The sequence below is a fragment of the Podarcis filfolensis genome (genome assembly GCF_964270895.1).
Source record: "Podarcis filfolensis genome assembly, chromosome: 16".
Taxonomy (NCBI): Eukaryota; Metazoa; Chordata; class Lepidosauria; order Squamata; family Lacertidae; genus Podarcis; species Podarcis filfolensis.
The window spans coordinates 39,881,652-39,898,789 of record NC_139620.1 but is presented as its reverse complement, the minus strand read 5'-3'; the positions used below and the strand labels follow the sequence as shown (position 1 = coordinate 39,898,789).

General features: G+C 44.3%; 1 protein-coding gene across 39 annotated transcripts in view; it reads left to right on the top strand.

Moving 5' to 3' along the window:
- The window catches only part of CLIP1 (CAP-Gly domain containing linker protein 1), a 108,278-nt gene that overhangs the window by 79,370 nt on the left and 11,770 nt on the right, over positions 1-17,138 (top strand). For 29 of the 39 annotated variants that reach the window (XM_083589616.1, XM_083589639.1, XM_083589622.1 and 26 more), the window contains 5 exons: positions 2,044-2,158; positions 7,338-7,390; positions 9,144-9,164; positions 13,834-13,951; positions 15,651-15,801. In XM_083589616.1, the coding sequence (XP_083445742.1) occupies positions 2,044-2,158; positions 7,338-7,390; positions 9,144-9,164; positions 13,834-13,951; positions 15,651-15,801 (458 nt within the window). The remainder of the gene's footprint in view (positions 1-2,043; positions 2,159-7,337; positions 7,391-9,143; positions 9,165-13,833; positions 13,952-15,650; positions 15,802-17,138) is intronic. The other 10 variants (XM_083589619.1, XM_083589638.1, XM_083589634.1 and 7 more) reach the window with 1 other exon arrangement.

The window sequence follows — 17,138 nt, the reverse complement described above, 5'->3', positions numbered from 1 at the left end:
ATATATCACAATGTCTGAAATCAGGCGTGGGGATGAGGGAGGGAGCAGCCATAGAGATCGTATGGGAGGGGAGAGGAGAGGAAGCGGAGGCACCTTCATCACGTGGTTTGAGTCGGAGGGCATAGGGATGGAGCCTTCATCGGCGGGGCAGCCAGTGAAGATGCATGTCCTCTGTGGCTGCTGCTGCTTTCCTGCTGACTGAGAAAAGCTGCTCTACCTCAGTGCTAGGGGAAGGTAGTGCCACTGTGTCTTGACGTGAGGGCGATCAGCTGTCCTGTTCTCCGTCAGCATAAGGGGAAGATAGTGCCTCGCAATCGGTTACCCTGGTCTCCCTCAGCATGAGGGAAGGCAGCTCGGATCAGCAGCGTTATCGGCTGAGATCATCATGCGATGTCGGCGGTGCCTTGAAATTGGCTGCCCTGCATTCATATTGCTGCGTTCCGTGGACCTCCAGGGGGCCCTGGACCCCTAATTGGGAACCACTGCTCTAGTTGTTTGCCACTAGGGAATGATTAGGAAGCAAGCAATGTAGTAGTGCAAGCCATAAATGTTCTCATATACATGCAGAAGGCAATTTGTGGGCTTTTGCTTCTTAGCCTCCAAGGTACCTGGTTGATCTTGCAACACAACTGACTTAGTTTATTTTATTTTCATCTCCCTCTTTCTTCTGGGTGGCTGTGGAATGTTTGCCATTCACAAGCAGCAGAGAAGCAAAAAGCTGGGAGAGGAGGGAGAGAGTTAGGAGTGGGGAGTAGAAAGCGCTGAAAACCCACCAAAATCAGCCCTAAAACAAGTCTTGACAATAACATAGCTGCCACTTTGTGAGTTGTTTTTATATATAATATACCATATTTTTCGCTCTCTAGGTCGCACCAGACGATAAGACGCACCTAGTTTGGGGGGGAGGAAACAAGAAAAAAATAATTCTCTAGCTGTTCTGGCTTCTGGGATAGCCGCTGAAGCCTCTCCCGGGCAGTGGGATGAAGGCTCCCCCTGCCCGGAAGAGGCTGCCCACGGGTAAGCTGCCCTCTGTACCTTCCCCCATCTCCCACAAGAACCGCGCGCTCTTTAAAGGGAGTGCGGTTCTTGGGGGCTTTTCTGGGAGGTGGGGGAAGGGACAGAGTCGCGCGTTCTGTCCCTTCCCCCCCACTTCCCGCAAGAGGAAGGCAAAGCCTTCGCAGGACAGCAGGGAGCCTTCGTCCCGCTGCCCTACGGAGGCTTCACGGGGGCCATCCAAAAGCCAGAATAGCTAGAGGGAGCGCTGCACAGCGCTCCCTCTATCTGGTCTAGCTTTGCGCGAAGCCTCCGCAGGGCACGGGGAGCCTTCATCCCCATGCCCTGCGGAGGCTTCGCGGGCTGTCCCAGAAGCCAGAACAGCGAGACGGAGCACTGCACAGTGCTCCCTCTCTCTGTTCTGGCTTCTGGCTTAGCCGCACAGCCTGCATTCGCTCCATAAGACGCACACACATTTTCCCTTACTTTTTAGGAGGGAAAATGTGCATCTTATAGAGCGAAAAATACAGTAAACCGTATTGCATATTTCACCCTGCACCTATTGCAAGCTTGTTGAGCGGGGTTTTAATTAGAAACAAATTGCTGCAACATCTGGGAACTGGTTGTGTGTGTGTTGTTGGGGGGGGGGGGGATTGTGGCAGTCTGCTGCCTGAACTCTTCTTCAGTTTCTCACACCATTCATGAGAGAAGAATCTTAACACAGTTATACTTGACCCAGCCCACTTACAGCTATGATAAATGTGTGTATTTGCTTTTTTAAAAAATGTTTCAAATGGCATGGAAAGTAATTCATTTAAAAAGAAGTGATTCCACACCTAGCATCCCACTGCCTTCCGTTCGAAGATCGATGCTGGACAGAGGAGGGCATTTGGGATGTGGGTCGTCACCTTATTAAATATATCATCAAGCATGAGATTTTCTCTCCCTTCCTTTTTTTTTTTGCAAGCTGCAAAGCTGATTTCTCTCCCACTGTTCCCCTCCCTTGCCCTTCTTGTTCCTATGGTAACCATGCGCTCTCTGTCTTCACAGAGAAGTACTAAAGCTGGTAGAGGCTGAGAAGTCCCAGCAGCTTGCCGTCTTGCAAGAAGAGAACATTAAACTTGCCGAGGAGCTTGGCAAGGGGGAAGTCACCAGTCACCAGAAGGTATGTCCTTTCACGTTGACTTTCCAGAGGTGGAGTTTGCTGTAAGCGAGTTTTTAAGAGCTAGCCATGCTCTTCCATTCGTGTGTGTGAGAGAGAGAGAGACAGACAGACAGACAGAGAGAGAGAGACAGAGAGAGATTTCGGCACATGCTGATGATTGAGGGAAATTGTCTTTCAGGGTATAAATGCCAGGAAAGCAGCAGCAGCAACAAGGCAACGAGAACTTAAAATGAATTCAGTGTTTATTGTGGTGTGATCTTTTGTGGGCGGCTGAAGCTAGCAAAAGTCCACCCTGACAGGAAAGCCAGTCTATCTCCAAGGTGCTACGTTTGTGGCTCTTCCATTGGGTTTTAAAGTATTTGAGCATAATATCTTCAAAGATATCCAAGAAAGGGGGGAAATTGCCTAATGCCCAACAAATCCCTTGCAGGAGAGAGGAGGTTTGATGGAAAGAAGTGTTGATTGTTAACAGGGGTCTACATCTATTGGCTTTAGAGATTGGTCAGCCTTTCTGTCAGTGGCTTTCCTTACATTAATATCTCTATAATGGGGTTTTTGTCACAGTGACCTTCTGAAGCTGCTTGCTGAACCGCCCCCCCGCTCCCAAACCAACAACACACCCCAGCACTAATTTGTAAAAGGGATGTTTGAGCAAGTGAGCAAAACTGTTTTTAAGTATTGAAAGCTGTGTTTGATGATTTTGAATTGGAATGTGTGCAAATGAGATTCATTGTGCTTGCTGTGAGATTTGCTTGGGATAGATGTGTGGTCATTTAGCAGCTATATAAAATCTACTTCATACCATTTATTAACATATACATATAGTATGGGCCTTTCACGCACAATCTCTGTTGAAATGAATGGGAGTTGGCCATGATCACACACTTGGTGCTGACTCAAGGGATCTGTGTTCTGCTTCAGCCTTTGCACATCACACACAAGCAACTTTCAGCTAACTTCTAAGTCAGGGATCTAAGAAAAACTCTGCAATGGCCCCAACACCTTAGAGAGCATATTATGTTCACACAGTCTGTCATCATCTTTTCATCCTTCTCCTCATTGGGTAGTAAGTGTATTCATTGCAGAGGTAACAAGACGATCCAAAACCTGTAGTCAGAACCAAGTATCTGGGTACATCTACTTAATATCTTTCTAATTTTGCCGCCATGCATCATGTTTTGAAGTAATTTGCAATCATATTTTGATTTGGGTTAGGGTTTTTGTGCGAGAGGAATGAGTAGGAGACAAGCATGGATTCTTCTACAAGCTTTAATTTGCAAATATGAGGACTAGGAACTTGGTTATTCAAAAGAGAAGCAGACGTCCTCAGCAACCTAGGGATATGCAGAATGCCCAAGCTTTGTCATTAGTATCGCTTTGGGCTTGAAAACTATATCAGCAGTAGTTGGGAAGCTGAGAAGAAACTGGGACACTGAGGAGGCAGAGAGCCCGGGCATTACATTTCAGCCTCTTACAGCAATTCTTGTCCTTTTGTCTCTTGGGAAAACCTGCAGGGGTCCCTGGACTAATTAATGTGAACTAAAATAGTATGTAGACCTTATTGCAAGCACAGGCTCCGATGCTGGACGTGTACCAACAAAGCACTCTGGGTATGGCTTGCAGACATACATTTTTTAAAAAATTGAATTTTAAATTTGATTTGTAAGCAACTTTAAATTGTTGGATAAAGAGGGGGCACTAATAATGGGTATCTGCCCAAGGCATGGTAGTCATGGAGCTAAATACGTGATAAAGCCTAGTGTAGCTAATTAGCCCAGATCAGCCACTTCTGCAAGGCATCCCAATGCTCCCTTTCAATACAGGAGCACCCCCAGCCCAGCAGAAGCGAGTAGCTTACCAAGTTGGTGGGTAAGGATTGCTGAAGTGGAGGCAGCCTAAATTTACCTCTCTAACTTCTTAAAATTCAAAATCACACCAGGAAGCACAATTTGCCAGTCCCTTCTCCTGCACAGGTCCTCCTGCAATAAAAAGAAGTTGCTCACTTATCTGCATTTCCGTTGCCCCCATTACATAAGGCTTCGGAAGGGGCTTCCAGGTGGGTGGGTTGGGTGTTGTGGAAATTGGTTAAGAGAAAGAGCTTAACCCAAAGTTAAATCTGGTCCAAGGACTTTCTGCCTCTTCTTCACCTTCCCTTGCTGCATATGACAGTTGTTGGCAGAGAAGTCCTAGAGTAAAGAAATCTGGTAACTGGAATTGGAGTGTTAGCCTAGGAAGAATATCCCCCTACCAAGTTAGGGTGCCAAGGAATGTGAATTGGCTAGCCCTAAAACATAAGTGAAACATGTTCATTTGCTAAGGTTTTTTCAACAGTGTTGTGAGCAACCCTGGATGTTCCTTGGAACCTTATCAAAAAGATCAGTAATGGCAGCCAATCCATTGGTTTATTATTACCACTATAACTCAGCAAGATGTTCTAGGGCGCACTGTTAGCTCACACAGAGCAGTGATGAAACCTGACCAGCACCCATGTAAACTGAGTGTGTGTACGGTTGTCAGGCCCCTTGGGCCTGAAGTCTCCAGGTACACCCACCGCCCCCAGCTGGCAGGCTGCCCTACCCAGGCTGCCTAAGCAGGTAAGAAGGAGTGATCCTCTTACTTCAGCTGGACCTGGGAATACAGTGGTACCTCGGGTTACATACGCTTCAGGTTACAGACTCCGCTAACCCAGAAGTAGTACCTCGGGTTAAGAACTTTGCTTCAGGATGAGAACAGAAATCGTGCTCCGGCGGCGCAGTGGCAGCAGGAGGCCCCATAGGCTAAAGTGGTGCTTCAGCTTAAGAACAGTTTCAGGTTAAGAACGGACCTCCGCAATGAATTAAGTACTTAACCCGAGGTACCACTGTACCCCCTTTCACTAAGATTTCTGACTTAAATTCCAATGAGTGACCTATTTGCTCATTTGTTGGACCTTGTGTTTTTTGTTTGAAAATAACGACTATGCTTAATGAGATCACTGAGATCCATGACATCTCCAGGAGCCGCCCTCAGGTCTCAGGTTTGGCCCTGAAATCTCAGGAGGTGGGAGGCTCCTGCCCTGGCAGCCCTGCGTGTGTGCCCTAAAAGAACTCTCTGGTTCTATGGCAGAGAAGCCAGTGTGGAAAGGGTCCCTGAAGACCTCTGCTTTAGAATGTACGTCAGAGAAGGGCTTGCATAAAATTCAGATGGCCAGCCTTTCTTTGTCCAGAGGAAGTTAGAAAGCAGTAAATGAAAGCTGTCCAGAATGAGCTTATTTTTCGGAGTGAGATTTAATGTCTTTAAAACTAGCAAGATGAGTCTTCCACTTACCTTGCGGGTATTTTTGATTGGTACTGCTATGATAACAATATAAATTCTGGCCAGTATCTGTTAGTGAATCTGTATATGCCTGAGGCATTTTGCAGATTTAACTGGTATGTTTCATCAGTGTTTTATATTTACATCTGAAGTTTGTGTATTTGAGTAGAGGAAATATGGGTGTTCTCTTCATGGCTGCTTAAGTAATTAGCTGCTTTGTAATTAATTAAAGGATATTCAATCATATATTAGACCCTTACCTTGGGGAAATTTTCTGACTTGCAGTATTTCAAATCTTTGTGTGGCAACCCTTAATTTAAAATTAGGAAGTTTTATTACTTTAAAAAATTAATCCTCCATTCTACGTATTTTTTGCTGAAAGAATTTCCCATAATCCATTTGGTCCTGCTGGGGGTAGCATATGCAATTTTTTTCGGTTGATGGGGGCAGGTAGAAGGGCTACTGCCAGAAATTCTCAGCAAGAAGCAAAGGTCTTTTCTTGGATATATTAAAAATAAATTGTAAAATAAGTATGTCATATTCAGAGCTTTTGTGGTGGTTATTTATATCACATAATATGTAGAGATGTGGTGTTCCTAAGTAGTAAGTTCATGTAGTCTGGCTGCACCTTTTGGGTGGGAGAGAGGGAGTTGATACTTTCTCATCAGACACTGTGTACAGCAGACCTGTTCCTCCGTGAATACTGACCCAGCTCTAGGGCATTATGAGGATTTTCAGGCTGTGCTGAGGTTAAACTGGCAGATTATTATTATTATTATTATTATTATTATTATTATTATTATTGTTAGTAATTTATTAATATTCTTCCACACAAGTGCATCAGAGGCAATGTACAGTAGAAAGAGGAAAACAAATACATGCTTTTTTAAATCAAAAGAATACAAAATAGACACCCATGGCAGAGAACCGTTCATCTAGCTGGGAAAACCCATTGGAACAATTGTCTTCAAAAGGTGCTGTCCAGAGGAGACCTTTGAGGGCTCTCCGTGACACCTATTGCCAAAGATGCCCCTTGAAGTCACTTGGGGTGGGGGCATGGCGTTGGTGGGTGGAGCAACAAATGTGAATTTTACCTTTTTGCAGTAGGTCACATCTCTGCAGCTTGCAGGAAGGAGATTTCATGGGCTGCCCTTGTTTACCTCCGATTTAAGCCCTTGTATCCTCCATCCTTCAGAACAAAGGCACTTTCCCTTCCAAATTCTTCTCCTTCCACCTCTGGAGTTTCAGTTTTCTTGCCTCTACAGCAAGCCTTGAAATTGAGAGCAGTAGCATGTGCAGCCTGCCTGTGCGGGGGAGGCAGATGAGCTGTCCTCTGAAGCTGTCACTGAAAATAGCTATATTAGACTTCAAGCACATTCTTGGCACAATATGATGTCTGTTCTAGGCCAAACCTCCCATGGTTTGCACTTTCCTTCTCTCTCTTGTGGTCTAAAAGAGAGAGAGAGAGAGCGCATCAACCTCTCTTGGGAACTGAGGGCCAAAGCTCAGAGCTGAGAGACATGGAGGGGAATGGCTATAGCTAGGGAGATCTGGGGGCCAGGGGGGGATGTATGTGTGATCTGGCTGGCTGCTGTTGTGGGATTAAAAGGGGCAGAGGAGGACTCTCCTGTCAGGATTCAACAAATCCCTCTGGTCAAAGAGAGCATGTGAAGAGGGGAGAAAGAGTTGGGGAAGAGGTTGCCTCATGCGCCTGCTGAAAATAACAAATTTCTGTGAAAATGGCTTAAGTTGCAGAGGATCCCCCCCTTTTTTCACCTCTGGAGAGAAGACAATCTGCAAATTAGGGAAAGTTGCAGGATGTTTGAATTAGAATATAGCACTGTTTGATTCTTAAATGGTAAATGAGACTGATTTTCTCTTTCAGCTGGACGAAGAGAGATCTGTCCTTAATAACCAGTTGCTAGAGATGAAAAAGAGGTAAGCTTTCTCACGGGGGGGGGGGTGTTTGGGTGTATGCACCTACAGACAATTGGGAAAAATAGGACTAAATAAACCCACAGTGAAGCTGTTTGATTCCATCTACCCTTCTTTAGTTGAAATAACCCAGGACTGCACACTTCAGCTGTTGACAATGCATGTGGAATACTAAATACATGCAAAAAGTTTCATCCTTCTCATCACTAAAATTTGTGTGAAAAGGCTTGACCTTAAGAAACATTTAACATTGCTTAATCTAGCATGTACCATACTCTGTTAGATGTTCCCTTCTATTCTCTGCATTTCAGCACCTAGATAATTGTGCCATTTTTAGCACTAGAGTATTGAATCGCTTTAACAGATCTGGAAACTGCGCAAAGCCTCCCCGTGGATCAGCTTCAAAAGTCTTCATTAAGTGGTTTTGTCAAAATATTGCTAAACTCTACACCCACTTCAGGCAAATAACTCTTAACAGTTTGACTTTAAACCTCCCCACCCCAATGGCACATTAGTCCATTGTCTCTTTAGACAGACAGAGGCCAACAACTTATAAAGCTGGAAGTGAAACATCTGAACATTGACATTTTAACACCTTCAGGGGATAACTAATTTAGAAAAAAAGCATCCTAGCAAACATAAATATTCTGGATAGAAAATATACTGGATAGAAACATGAATGAGTTTTATTTCTGAAGTATGCTTACAGGGTGCCTTGTAGTTTATGTAACTTTGTAGTGATTGAGACAGTTAAATTAACCAGGGACTTTCCAAACAGTTCATTTTCAAGGCTCAGGAATTAGCAGTAGGTTTTCTGCCTAACCTCTCAGGTTTTGTGATGCAAAAACAAGAGATCTTTGGTCAGTTGATATAGAGAGACCTCATGGAGTGAGCAGTCTTGCCCATCACCCTTTCACCCACAATAATTCTTCTTCTCCTGCCCCCAAAATTGTCTTTGTGAAAGTAGGTATTAGAACAGCTTTTTCCAAGCTGGTGCCCTCTGGATATTTTGGACTACAACTTCCATCTGCCCCAGCCAGCGCAGCCAAGGGTCAGCAACAGGGAGCAGAGCAGCCCTCAGGGTACCGGGAGGGTGAGAGGTGAGGTGGCAGCGAGGTTGGTACCATCGGAGCCCCTGGGGCGCTCCCCCCCTGGCTTTGCCCCTTTCCCTCTCTCCCTGGGTAAGCCAAAGTGACGCACGTGGTGGGAGGTCAGCTAAGTGCCACTGATTCCTATTGGTTGTAGTTCAAAACCTCTGGAGGGCACGAGGTTGATGAAGGCGGAGTTAGAGAATTTTGGGACTCCCTAGCTAAAAGGGGGCTCAGTGTTGCTTCAGCTCATTAGATCCATTGTGGATTTGCTAACTGTCTGACTTGTCTCTGAGCCTGCGCTATTTTCTCAATACTCATTTCACTCCTCTCTCTTCCCTTTCCTACCCTTGCTTCCTTTGCTATATCTGTGTGTCTTTAATGGTAAGACTAAAGAAAGTCTATCCACGTTACAATAAATAACTTTTTTTTCCTCGCCAATAAAAATTGTTGTACATATTTTTCGGCTGCCTTTTTGTTTCCTTAGTGTCTTGCTTTTTTGTTTCGTTTTTTGTTTCGTAAAATACTCAGCAGTATTAAATCTTTTCTTTTTTTTTACAACAACAACAGAATCCACTTCAGTGCAAATTTAGTTCTTCCTTTACTGTATTTTGCATTTCTCTTCCATGTTTCTAACATGTGGTTCTTGTTATCTTGCATTTTTAAAGCTTGCCCAGTATCACATTAAGGTACTTGCTTCATTATTTGAATTTCTTGGTTTCTTTTGTGGCAAGCGAAGAATCTGGGTGTGCTTCTAGCTGGGGGTTATTGGAGTCACCCATGTGATCTATTTAGTAGCTGCTTCTGGGCACAAACCACTAAGAATGTCTCCTGCACAAATCTACTTCACTCAGTGGAGCAAATCCCATTCATTTCAGTGGAACTTGCTCAGGAGATGCTTCTGGTGGGGTGAGCCCCTTGCAACCTTAAATGTCACTAAAAAAAATTGGTACAAAACATGGGAATTACTGTACAAAATGGTCATGAGCCCTGCCCTAATAAACCAATTGGAAACTGTTGTTAAATGGGTCTTTTGAGCCATGAAATTATACCTTTCAAGGTGATAATAACTGTGCTCCCATCCTACAAGAAAACGGATGAGGTTTCTCAGCATGACTGAGCTTTCAAATTGCTGGGTGTGGGGGTGTGGGTGTATACATACATACACATACACACAACTACATAGAAATATATATAATTTGTCATTCAAAGCACATCTTCCAATTTAACCATAGAATGGCCACATTTTTTAACCCAAGGATAAATATTGCAGAGGTTTTTCAAGCATTTTGGTGCCAAGGCAGAATTTCCAAAAGACTATTTTCCCTTATGTTAGTAAAAACATAATAAAATGATTATTTGCTGTGCCTTACCTTACTGCAGCCAGGGTGGACTGTCTCATTTTGCCTGATGCTAAGATGGGACGCGGGTGGCGTTGTGGGTTAAACCACAGAGCCTAGGACTTGCCGATCAGATCGTCGGCGGTTCGAATCCCTGCGACGGGGTGAGCTCCCGTTGCTCAGTCCCTGCTCCTGCCAACCTAGCAGTTCGAAAGCACGTCAAAGTGCAAGTAGATAAATAGGTACCACTCCGGCGGGAAGGTAAACAGCGTTTCCATGCGCTTCTCTGGTTTGCCAGAAGCAGCTTAGTCATGCTGGCCACATGACCCGGAAGCTGTACGCCGGCTCCCTCGGCCAATAAAGCGAGATGAGCACCGCAACCCCAGAGTCGGTCACAACTGGACCTAATGGTCAGGGGTCCCTTTACCTTTAAGAGCCCAATGGTTCTGGGCCTCTGTTATGTATCATGGGGGTTCTGTGCTGGCAGATCCAGTTGAAGTGTTTGGAGGTGTATGCAAGAGGCATTTTTCAAAGTCAAGGTGGAAGGGAACAAATGTGAGAGGTGTCTGAGAAGAAAGGGCATTTGAAATGTGTATATATTAGGCCTGTCACCTGATTTGAAATAGTTTACCTAATTAATTATATGGGTTCTAGTTAATTGCTTAAATTTTCATATGTGTAAAGAAATGCTCTGATGCAGAAAGCATGCTTTTTAGATGATGTGTGCATGCATTATAGCTGTACATCATCTTAGAAAAGGCATATATTCACCCTTGTCTCTCACATTAGAGAGAGACCCTCAGTTAGGATGGTACTTGCCACTTCCATAAGTAGTTGTATTATAAATAATAATATAAATTTGTGTGTGTGTGTGTGTGTGCGCGCGCACCTTTTTAGTCTGTCCACAGTTTTATCTGACTAAGCACTGCAGCCCAAGTAATTACTGGCCATGTGCTTTCCCACTTGCAGAAGGGCTTGTGAAATGTGGAAGTGTGGAATGTCACTAGCCAGAAGAACAGTTTGCATGATAAGCTGTGAACACCTCCAAAATTAGGTGCATTTCTCACACACACCCCGAAACACAATGTTTTCTGTCTAGTGCAAAGGCTGGCATCTTAATAATCCTGGCTCTTCTTTCCTGCTTTTCAATCAAGTTCCTAGTCCCCATGGTTGTCAGGAGAAGCTTATACTCTTCTCTGTGTCCTCCTGCCATTTCCTTTCTTCTCAAATTGTGTAAGCCAGTGCAAAAATGATGCAAAACTAGCCCAATATTGTGAATACAACTTGCTTTTTGTGTGTGCAGAGTTTACCTATATGGACACACTTTTACTTACACTCAAGCACATACCCTGAATGCACACAGTTCAGCGTTATACCCAGTGATGCACAGATGGCCCCAGTAATTATGCAAGGCATGCTGCTGTTAGTTTTAGCAGACCAGTGGTCAATGCTTGACATATAGGAGCTGTCACTCATGTGCTCAACAAGCATTCTGCAGAATCAAAGGCAGACTTAAATGCCATGGAGCTTTTCTGGAACAAAAGACAGCCTTTCTGATATTTAGAAGAGACACTCTGGGCAGCTGTTCAGAGCTGTGGCCTGATTCTGTTCAATTCCTTCTCTGTCTTAAAAAACAACAACCCTGACCCAGCTGTGGTGTGTGCCTTCATGTCTGTACATCCCAGATTCTCCAGTTGCTGCTTCCATGACTAAGACTAAACATCTGCATAACTTCAGATAGAATTCTGTGATGTATTATCACTGTTGTTTGTTTGTTTGTTTTTGCCATATTTCTTGGGCTCCTGCAAGGACTGTGCTGTATTTCACCCGCTGGTTATCGTGGTTCTCACTAACTGTAGATACCATGGACACTTAACAACCTTTGGTTTAGGGCTATTGATTATCCCTTTCTTCAGTTTGCATTTTGCTCCATCTGGATGTGCATGAGATACTCTCTTGCTCTCTCTTTCTCTGGCTACCTCTGCTCGATTTTAGTTTCCTCCAATAGCAATTGTTGGCTGTCTTTAAAAACAAGAACAAAAAACAGGCCTACTCTCCCAATAAAGGGATTGAACCAATTTGTAGTGTCCCCCATTCAGGCCCTATTTAAATAAGTAGGAATTGCACAGTAGCATCCCGTTATTTTCAGTGCGCCTTTTAGAGGCCTTGTTTTCTGTGACTGCGTTCAGAAAAGTAACAGGGCCCTGCCTCAAGGGTTGATATTGTTGGTCATCTGCTGAGGGCCCTGTATGAACCCATTGACACGAGCCCCCTTGGCTCTTCACCATTGCAGCCTTCTTGGCAGTTCACCTGCCTCTTCCTCTGGCCCCCTCAGCCGTGGGGATGAGAGGCGGCAGGAGCAGAGGCCGCTGCCTGTCAGCCGATTAGGCCTCTTCCTGGCAGGCAAGCAGGTGGCAGAAAGGAAGCAGGAGGAAGAGCAGCAGCCAGGAGCAGCCCAAGCCATTTTGCTGCCTGAGGCAAAGGGCAAGGTGGTGCATTCCCCATTCTGTGCACAAAACCTGACTAGACTGGTAGTTGGCTCTTCTTCAGCATTCATGGTGGAACCGCAGAGCAGCAAGCTAGCTTAGGGGCCGCTGGGCAGACCACACAGCACACATTTAAAGCCACCCCCCAAGCAAATGCCTCACTCTGCCTCCTGGAAGGGCCAGTCCTGGCAGCAGCAGTTGCTCGCTGTGGTGGTGAGAAGGTCAATGAAGGAGCCCTGCGGAGTCAGCTTGAATTGTCGGGGAAAAGACAGAAGGGGCCCTTAATGAAAGTGTCTCTTCCTCTCTTCTTCGCCAAGTCATGGTCCTGGCCTGTGGCCTTCTGAAGACAGTAGTCAAGGGGGCTGTCAGAATTGCTACGAAGGGCAGGGCCCACTGTGATTCACGCGTTGAGTCAGTGATGCAGAAATATTGGAAGGCCAAGGCATTTAAATTCTTGTGTTTCAAGTGACTTAACAAATCTGAAGGCAACTTTGTTTTCTTCACCAGTTCCCTGTTTAGTGGCAGCTCCCTTAGTAAACTTAGGCTACGTCAAGTGCTTGTGCCTGGATTTTCAGACTGCCTTCTTCATCTTTAAAAGTTTCTTATCAAAACTAGTGGATGTCAAATGCTTAAGAAGAAAGTCTTAAAAGCCTCAGCTGCCAAGCCTTTCCTGAATGCTGAGAGAGGTATACATTACCACCACCACCACCATCCAAATGCTACAAAACCAATTTTAAGATGCAGGCAAATGTAAATAGCTTCCAGCCGCACAGCTGGGCAAGAGTGTTCTGAAGGCCCCTCAGCCAACTCCTTGGTGGGCTTTTTCCATAGCCATCTATCATGCTATTTGCTTAGGAAGCCACTTGTTGCGATGCAAGCAAAAAATAGAGGTGTTTAGTGTTTTTTATGCTGAATAATAATAGTTTGCAACCCTTTGAACTGTACATTTGTGTTTTAGTTTGTTACAGACCAACCAACCCTCTGTTAATACGCTCCCAGTTACTCTGGGTCAAAAAGTTCATTCTCTGGAAATTTGGATGTTAACAGAAATTAGTGAGGACCAACTGATAAGTCCAGCTTCACCCCTGCTTTGCATGACAGCTGTGTACCTGAGCTTTGCATGCACTTTCCGTTGCTTGTTAATAATGGTTCCAAGAAGTAACAAAAGTCTGAAATTAGGCTCACTCTTTGCAACCTTCCCCCTCCTTTTCAGTTTTCTATCTCCCAATCCTATTAACATTTTTCTTTAAATTCAAATGGATACAATGATATGCAGATTCTGGCATGAATCTACATAGGTAAAACTTTTCACTTTATTTCTACTGCTGTAAAATCCCAAATAATTTTGCCAAGTATTAAATCTCAGTAAGCAAAGCTAGAACTGAAACTTCTGATAAGAACCTTTTCTACTTCTGTAATACAGTAGTTTTTAAAAATCCACCTCTTCCCCCCCGCCCAACTTGGCCTTTTAAGCAATACTAATGGAGCAAGTCTTCACCTAACTCATGAAACCGTTTGACTCTCTCTTTTAGAGAATCTGACTTAAAAAAAGAAATTGATGAAGAAAGAACATCCTTGCAGAAATCCATCAGTATTACTAGTGCCTTGATCACAGAGAAAGATGAAGAACTGGAAAAGCTCAGAAATGAGGTACTATTTTTAGAAGCACCGTCTGCTGACTTTTAGCTGGTTTGCAAAATATACCCTTCAATTCGGGTGATGAGGTGGGCTGGTATGGGATAAGACATATAAAAATACAATATAAATAACCTTTCAAATACAGTGGTACCTTGGTTTATGAACTTAATCCATTCCAGAAGTCTGTTCTTAAACCAAAGTGTTCTTAAACCAAGGCGTGCTTTCCCATAGAAATTAATGCAGAATGGTTTAATCCGTTCCAGACTTTTAAAAACAACCCCTAAATCAGCAATTTAACATTAATTTTACTATCTAACGAGACCATTTATCCATATAATGAAAACAATAATCAATGTACTGTACTATAAAATAAATAAAACAATATTGTAGATGATAAAAATGAAAATTAAAAAAAATTCTTACCTGCACTGATGAGAGTCATTGTTTGGTTGGAGGGCTTTTATCCATCTCCGCAGTCACTCAATCAATCAATCAATCAGTAGCTGAACTGGGTTCCACACAGTTCCCACCCACCCCACACGCTGCCTTGGGAAATGCTCCCTAGAGCGTGCGTCTCCCACAGCAGCTGGGGGGCGGGGAGTTGCACGCCTGCCAACCAGCTGGCTGGCGGGCACACAGCTTGCCTCCCTCACGGCTGCGGGAAACGCTCTCCTTCCGCAGCAGCAAAGTCCATTGCCCACGTACATGCACCGGGTTCTGCCCAACTTTGGGAGAAGGAGGGCTGGCATGCGCTCATGCATCATGCGGCGAGAGGAGGCCCAGTGGGGTCCGTCACAGCTGGGGAGGGGCAGCCATAGGAGGGCCCGTCACAGGTATGAGTAGGCCTGGCAGGGCCCAGCGCAGCCACTGCCCTACCCAAGAAGTGTGCAGAAACACCCAGTCAGGCAATTCTAAATTTTCTTGTGCAAATCTGAGGGATCAGAAGAAAAGAATATTCATAAAAGTCTAAGCTCCTGAAACACCTGAAGGAGCGTTATACCTGAAAGATGGTCTCCACCCCCATCGTTCAGCCCGGACACTGAGATCCAGCGCCGAGGGCCTTCTGGCAGTTCCCTCATTACAAGAATGAGGTTACAGGGAACCAGACAGAGGGCCTTCTCGATAGTGGCGACTGCTCTGTGGAACGCCCTCCCACCAGATGTCAAGGAAATAAGCATCTATCCTATTTTTAAAAGACATCTGAAGGCAGCCCTGTTTAGGGAAGTTTTTAATATTTAATACTGTATTGTTTTTAACACTCGATTGGGAGCTGCCCAGAGTGGCTGGGGAAACTTAGCCAGATGGGCAGGGTATAAATAATAAATTATTATTAATAATAAAAACAACAACAACACCCTTACTAACATGCTGAAAAAGAAATGAAAGCGATTGTAAATTCTCAGCACACACTTTTCAATACTTCTGGTGTATAATTTTTTTACGTAGTTTCCTTGTGCAGTGTTCAAATTTTGCTCAAATCTGAGGGATCAGAAGTATGTATATATTCCTCAGTTCAGGAGCATTCCGTAAATATTTACGTGCACAGCCAGAAAAAAAAAAGGAGCGCAGAGGAATTTGTGGGCATGGAAAGGGAAGTAGCAGAAAGTGATTATGGATCCTGAAAGGTTCCCCACCAAAGAAAGGGGCCCTCGGGCTGAAAAGGATTCCCTCCCCTGAGCCACCGCATCCTCTCTTTGTTTACCTTTTGCAGGTGACCGTGCTCCGTGGAGAGAATGCCACTGCCAGGAATTTGCATTCTGTAGTTCAGTCTCTGGAGTCTGATAAGTTGAAACTTGAACTAAAAGTAAAGAATCTGGAGCAGAAGCTCAGAGAGAGCCAGAAACAGCCACGTGGCTCCTCAGGTAAAACCAGCTCTGGTCTGCTTGCTGTATCTTCACTGTGCAGCTCACTGAAAGTGAGTTGGCTGCAGGGTATATGGCACCTCGGATCCCATCGGATGACAGACTTAAGTCCCTTCATGTGGTGGTAAAAACCTGCATCCCTTAAGTGACTTATTAGTTCAGTTAGGGGTGAGATGCCACATTACGTAGGTGGTTGGTGTTACCGCTTGATAACCTTTGGGATGTGAAAGGGCCATCACTGGATTCCAGCAGCAACAGAATTCTAAATAACTGTCTTATATTCTGTAGTACTCAAATATGTTTCTGTGTCTTTGGAAACAAAGTAGGAGAAGCCCTTTGGGGTTGTAGCTCTTCAGAGGCCCTTTGAACCTAATATTGCACTCAACAGTGAGAATGTTACCACATGGTAGTAGTTTAACAGCTTGAGTGGATGTGTAATTTATAGACCTGAATTCCCTTGCCTCCCAGATGTCCACTCTGCAACCATGACCATCTCCTGTTCTAACTGGAGAGCGAACACAGATTACCATTCTCCCAAGGGTTGCCACAGTGAGCATGTAATCACGGAATAAACTGCTCAGAATGTATGGTTGTCACATGTACATTTGCACCTATTGGCATAATGATACTGCTGGTCAGTTCCCTGCCTTAGAAAAGTGGGGCTACTTCAGTTGTTCATGCATGGATTTTCAAACAATAGGTTTGCAGGCATTTGGTTTCAGATTTATAATTTGCAGGCTTTGAAACTCTGGAACCTGAAATAATGGTCCCCATATTCATTTATCAAAGCACCCTCAGAAATAAGCAAGGCATTTCAATAGTCAGAGACTTTGATTATCAGTTTAATGCTGATATTGCCATACTGTTAAGTAGCATGAGACTCCATGCACCTAGTAAATTCATTTAACAGAGAGATGGGATAATATGGTTTCAGATAATTGGGGAGGAGTGTTTTTTCCTCATATTGCCATCCAATGCATCACTCCTGTTGCATGTCTGTGTTTAAGTCCTTTCACCACCACACCACCCACCATGTAATATGCTCTGCAGTACTGACTTGTAGACCAACTTGGGTTTGCATCAAGAGTATCACTTGCAGCTGGAACTGTTTTCTGGTTCAACCATGTTCCTTTTGCAAAATCACTCCAACTTTGCTGCATTTGCTCCTTTGTTAAAAGGAATATGGGATTTGTATGTGGTTTAAATTGGTGCTTTTACTTTTCCTTGAACAATCAACTTCACTTATAACAAAAATTGTATTTTATTTATTGTTAACTCACTCTAGTAAGCTAATCACTTTGAGATCTGATTATGATTTCAAAATACTTTGAAAAATA